This window comes from Apis mellifera, linkage group LG6, assembly GCF_003254395.2.
Source record: "Apis mellifera strain DH4 linkage group LG6, Amel_HAv3.1, whole genome shotgun sequence".
NCBI classification, from domain to species: domain Eukaryota; kingdom Metazoa; phylum Arthropoda; class Insecta; order Hymenoptera; family Apidae; genus Apis; species Apis mellifera.
Window position 1 is genome coordinate 3,793,489 of NC_037643.1, and position 6,000 is coordinate 3,799,488.

At 19.9% G+C, this 6,000-nt stretch overlaps 2 protein-coding genes across 2 annotated transcripts; one reads left to right on the plus strand and one right to left on the minus strand.

Annotated features, from left to right (window-relative positions):
- Nucleotides 1–643: 643 nt before the first annotated feature.
- On the minus strand, nucleotides 644–2,508 carry LOC725512 (RISC-loading complex subunit TARBP2). Its single transcript, XM_006560028.3, has 3 exons — nucleotides 2,373–2,508; nucleotides 1,488–2,000; nucleotides 644–1,404 (listed from the first exon to the last, which is right to left on the minus strand). The coding sequence occupies exons 2-3, from the start codon at nucleotides 1,830–1,832 to the stop codon at nucleotides 736–738; spliced, it is 1,014 nt and encodes a 337-aa protein (XP_006560091.1). The 5' UTR covers nucleotides 1,833–2,000; nucleotides 2,373–2,508; the 3' UTR covers nucleotides 644–735.
- Nucleotides 2,509–3,119: 611 nt separating this feature from the next.
- Nucleotides 3,120–4,245, plus strand: LOC411482 (ribosome-recycling factor, mitochondrial). Its single transcript, XM_026441385.1, has 3 exons — nucleotides 3,120–3,145; nucleotides 3,438–3,917; nucleotides 3,993–4,245. The coding sequence occupies exons 1-3, from the start codon at nucleotides 3,120–3,122 to the stop codon at nucleotides 4,228–4,230; spliced, it is 744 nt and encodes a 247-aa protein (XP_026297170.1). The 3' UTR covers nucleotides 4,231–4,245.
- The last annotated feature ends 1,755 nt before the right edge of the window (nucleotides 4,246–6,000 follow it).

Here is a 6,000-nt window from a genome sequence, read left to right on the forward strand (position 1 = left end):
GTTTGCTAACAAAAAAGAATATTACCTTTATTTTTTGTTCCATTCTAATATGTACATCCATCTAATATATACACATAAATATAAATATATTAAATAAGAAAAAAAGAAAAAAAATATAAAATTTATTTCAAATACCAATTATTTTTTACATCTATTTTTTTTTTCTTTTTTTTTTTTGCTTTTTTTTTTTTTATATTGGAATGAAGATTCTGTAAGAAAATTCTATAAGAAAAAAAAGAATACAATAAGTAATTTTTCATATCATATTAATTTATAAATAATAATAAAATAAACAATATTTCGTGAAAATTATATTAAACACAAATCTACAAAATTTATATATATATATATTTAAAATAAAATAATTTTATATTATGTAAAATTATATTTTTAAAAAATTTTATTATGAAGAATAGAAATCTTTGAATAGAAAAATTTTAAATCTATATTTGAAAAATATGTTTATATTTGTTTAAATTTGTTTAAAAAAAAAATGTTTGAAAAATATAGATATAATATCTAGATGTATTTATATTTTAAAGTTTTTCAATATAAAATTAAAGTAAAAAAATATTTTCAAATATTTCGGTATAAAATTAACAAAACCTCTGTAATTTTCTCCTAATAAAATTTGTTTCAAAATTTGTTTCAAAATATATAACAAAATATTCTTATTAAATATAATATATGCATAAAATTCATCTATTTTATTTTTTATTCTACTATGTAATTCTACTATGTCAAAAAAACTACTATAGTATCTATCATTTTTTGTAATGCACGTAATTTAGTTTCACTTTCCGTTTCTCCTAAAGCAAGTTCTACGATACTAGGACTTGTATTTATTCTCATAGCTATAATGATATTTTCTGAAGATGGAATACATAGAGATGTAAAATCTAAACCAATATCTATCAATATATCTTCAAATTTTTTTATTAAGTATTCTATACATTCTTCAGAAACATGACTTTGATTTGATGGAATAATAGATAAAATTCTTTCAATTATTTCTTTACGTGTTTCATCATCATATTGAGACTTAAACTGAATATGATATTCTGATAACTTAATGCCTAAATTAATTTTTTTAGCTGTAGGTAATTTTGAAAGTTTAGTATATTGAGCCTTAGCAATTTTATTAGAATTTTCCATTTCCTGATCAATATTTTGTTTTTTTTTGTCAAATATATTATTATCATTTAAATCAGGTACTAAATCAGTTAATTTATCTAACATTTTTTTAGCAGCTTCTTGTTTAGCTTGCTTTTTCGTTTTTGCAACACCAATTTCTTTAAGAGTTGCTACTTCACACTCAATAGTAAAAATCTTTGCATGTGGAGGTCCAACATCACTAATTTGCTGATACTTAGGATCTTGTAAATTATTTTCAACACACAAATCCTATAATAATTATTAATATATATTGATATTATTCTATATCTATATAATTCTATATAATATTTAGACAAATAAATATGACTTACTTGTAAAGCACCAACTGCATTTACAAATGGTATATCTGGTGGAATTCTTGATATTTCAGGAATTATTGGTAGTAAAGGTGTTCTTATAGGTGATTGAGCTGGTGATGCTGGTAATTGTAAATAACCTCTCTTTGTTGCAATAGTTTCTAGCATTGCTTTTGCAGCTTCATGTTTTGCATCTTTCTTAGAACGTCCAATACCAGAAGCAATAAGATCATCACATTTTACTTGATACGCAAAAACATTCATATGTGAACCTCCTCCATCATGTATAAGTTCATAATTAGGTGTTATCTTATTTTTTACCATCATTTCTTGTAAAATAGATACTGGTGTTTTACTCATTTTAAATACAGATTCCTTAATTTTGTCTTTATATCAATAATATCAATTTTATAACCACTTTCTATTAATAATATTATTAATTTTAATATTATTAATATTTAATTAATTTTGCATTAAATTAAATTTATGATTTTTATTGTTATATTATTTACATATACATTATATTATCTGTAAAGAATAAAAAAAACTAATAAATATATTGATAAATATGTAAAAATAGAAAAATTTTTTTGCATAAAATATTTAAATTTGTAATACAATATATTTCATGAAAAACAATTATAAACAAAATGAACAAACATTTATAATCATTATACATATATAATGAATGTATTAATAATTTAATTATAACAATACCTAATATTGTAAAAAATACAAATCAAGATTAATTATAAATATATATAAAAATGATTTAACTCTTTACAAATTATGTTGTATAATTTTATATTTCACAATATATTCTACAATATTTTATTTAATAAATTGTACTTATAAAAATGAATCAATTTTTTTTTTTTGTTAATAATGTAGAATATTTACCTCATCTTGAAGAAAAGATATCTTTCAGTTAAATTATAAGAACTATTAGTCAGAAAATAATACTCATCCGAAAAAAAAAATGTATATTTACTTTATAAATAGGGGAAGAATAGAATAGATCACTTTTGAACTTTATGATTTGTTTACAATATTAAAAAAAAAATTTACATCAATTCATACTAGTAAACATACGAAAAATTTAAAACTAGTTTTTATAAATATTATTATTATATACATATTTTATTATTTTAAAAATCTACATTTTTAATATAAATTATAAATATTAATATAAAATCTAATTAATAAATATTAATATAAATTAAAGTATTTTGTTACAAAATATATAATCGATTATTATTGATATCACTATTTTGTTTCGATACCAAGGTATATAATTAAGGCAAATTTTAATGAAATTTAAAATGTTTTTTAAAATATTAAAGATAAATATTTTAATAATATTCAAATATTCAAATATATTTTTAATTATAGATTAATTAATATAGATTAATAAATTAATGCAATAACGTAAAAGTAATTAATTATTTTTTAAATTATTTTATTTTTTTTATTTTAATTTATCCTTATTTAATATTTTTTATAATATAAACTATTATATTTTTATAATATATATTGTTATATACTGAAAAATATAAATATATTATATATACATAATAAATATATTAATAAACACACTATACTTTCTTTCTTTAAATTTTGAATCTATATACTATAATTTTACAAAACATGTTGCTGTTAGCTATTATACTGTTGTATGGTATGCTATACTGATTTCTAACCTCGTGAAATTGTATTAATATAAAACGTTAGTAAAAATTTTTGATTTCATCATATCGTGTTAATAAACATTAATTTTAAAAATTTTAAAACATCGATTGAAGTGAAATTTTATCATTAAAAGTAATTAATATATTTCTATCAAATGTGTATAAATACATTATAAAAAAGATCACAAAAACAATTTATATTAAATATTCAAACAATGATAAATTTAAATTTTTCAAGAATTTGGATTATAGAATTTAATGCTTTATATTATTTAAGAAATTATAGAAATGTTGTTTCAATACCATCTAAATTAACAAATATACATAATAATTTTTTATTTAATTTGTATAATGTAAATAAATTTTCTACTGCAAATACATTATTAAAAAGTAAAGATCGATATAAAGAAAAAAAAAAAGTAATACATGTTAATCTTGATGAAATACGTGATATTATAAAAGTAGATCATATGATATCACGTTTTGATGGCACAATTGAAAAATATAAAGATCAAATGATAAAAAATCTACCTTTACGCACAAGAATAGGTGCTATAGAACAATTAACTATAACATTTGAAGATGAAGAACATAAACTTGAAGAGCTTGTAGAAATTAATCGTAAACCTAATATGATAATATTAAATGTATCTGCATTTCCACAAATAGTTCCAAGTATTTTAGAGGCTTTATCAAAATCTCAAATGAATTTAAATCCACAACAAGAGGGTACAACTATTTATATTCCAATTCCTAAGTAAGTTTTCTTAATATTAAATATATAATTCATTTTTTTTATTTAATATATTAATATTATTATAAAATTTAATAGAATTACAAAAGAACATAGAGAAGTTTTAACAAAAATGGCAAAACAATATTTTAATAAATGCAAAGATATTATTAGTGATATAAGAAATGAATATGTTAAGGAGTTGAAAAATTATGAAAATGCACCAAAAGATTTAATTTTTAAAGCTGAAGATTATATAAATGTGACACAAAAAGAGTACGTAAAAAAAGCAGAACAATTATTAAAATCAAAACAAAAAGAACTTTTAGGAGAATAATTTTAATTTTTATATTTTGTGTATTTGCATACATATAAATATAGATCATATATTTACATTTTTTGTTTTGATATAAAACTCTAGAATGTATGTATATAGATATATATAATAAATATATAATATAAATATATATATGATATAAAAATATTATTATTATTATTGATTGTGTTTTTATTATATTTTATTTTAGATTATATTAATAATAATTTATTAAAATTATTTAAATATTAATGATAATTTGTTAAAGTTAAAATTTATATCATATTAATTAATTAAAATTATTAATTAATTTTGATTAATTAATTAATTAAAATTATATTATATATAATTAATAAATAAATAATAAATGAATTATAAAACAAAAATTCTATAATAATATTTCGTAATTAAATTTATTTATTATATGGAAGACTATATATAGGATATTCCAAAATTAACGCAAGATTTAAATTTGCCGCCATTTTTGTTGGCCGCCATTAAGTTGTTGGCAACCCTGAAGTTTCCCAGGGGGAAGGGTTAGTAAAAATGGAGTGTTATACGGTACAACGTGTCTTCATTATTGAACAATATTTTAAAAATAATTAAAGTTTGGTGGCCGCAAAATAAGCGATGAAGCACATTTTCACTTCGATGATTTTGTTAATCGCCAAAATTGCCGTGTTTGGGGTTCGGGGAATTCACATGTGATTAGCGAAAAACAAATGCACCTACAACGTGTCACTGTTTGGTATGCATTTTGGACAACAGGCATCATTGGATTATACTTTTTTGAGAATAAGGCTGAGCAAGCAGCAACTATTAATGGTGCTCGATATGGCGACATGATAATACAGTTCTTTCTACCGAAATTGAGTGATATTGATATGGCCAATATATGATTTCAACAAAACGATGCCACATGCCATACAGCCAATAAAACAATTCAATTACTGCATGAGATATTTCCTAGTCATGCACTTTCGTTTCGGTGATCAAAATTAGCCTCCTAGATCATGTGATTTAACACCATTAAATTTCTTCTTATGAGGTTATTTGAAGTCAAAGATCTGTCAACAATCTCACAATCTCACACGTGCATCTCACAAGAGGAAATTAAATGTTGCATCAACGAAATTCAGCCACAATTATGCAGAAAGGTCATGAAAAATTTCAACGAAAGGGACTTAGTATTTAGCAAATTATTACACATTATATATAATTCTTATTTTTTATATAATTAATTATATATAACTATTTATATTTCTATTTATTCTGATATATGTATAATTATACATTATATTATACATATTATACATCTGTATAATTATACATTATGCATATAATTAAAAAGAGCTTTGCAAAGAGTTTTTGTGGCAGTTTCTAAAATTTCTTTTTTATGAAAACTTATATTAAGTTGTAGAAAATTATTAGATTTTTCTAAATATGAAAATCATATCTCTGGTAGGCAGATACATATGGCAGATACTTTACTTACTACTTTAAATGTTTCTTGACACCATTCAATAAAATTACTAGCTTTTATATCTATAAGTTAAAAAAAATTAAATTTTCTTTTAATATAAAAAATTTAACTATTTATAAGTAATTTAAAAGTTCCAAGTATTTTAGAAATTTTATTAAAATGAATTTAAATCCACAACAAGAGGGTACAATTATTTATATTTCAATATCTAAATAAATTTTCTTAATATGAAATATATAATATAATATATATATAATTCATTTTTTTTATTTAATATATATATTATATATTATAATATTATATATTAT

Excerpts from the sequence above, each read along its gene's own strand:
- LOC725512 (XM_006560028.3), bottom strand. The coding sequence starts at position 1,832 with ATGAGTAAAACACCAGTATCTATTTTACAAGAAATGATGGTAAAAAAT. Across the intron at positions 1,405-1,487 it reads ATGCAGTTGGTGCTTTACAA|GATTTGTGTGTTGAAAATAA; the intron begins GTAAGTCATATT and ends TAATTATTATAG.
- LOC411482 (XM_026441385.1), top strand. The coding sequence starts at position 3,120 with ATGTTGCTGTTAGCTATTATACTGTT. Across the intron at positions 3,146-3,437 it reads CTGTTAGCTATTATACTGTT|AAATTATAGAAATGTTGTTT; the intron begins GTATGGTATGCT and ends ATATTATTTAAG. Across the intron at positions 3,918-3,992 it reads ATTTATATTCCAATTCCTAA|AATTACAAAAGAACATAGAG; the intron begins GTAAGTTTTCTT and ends AAAATTTAATAG.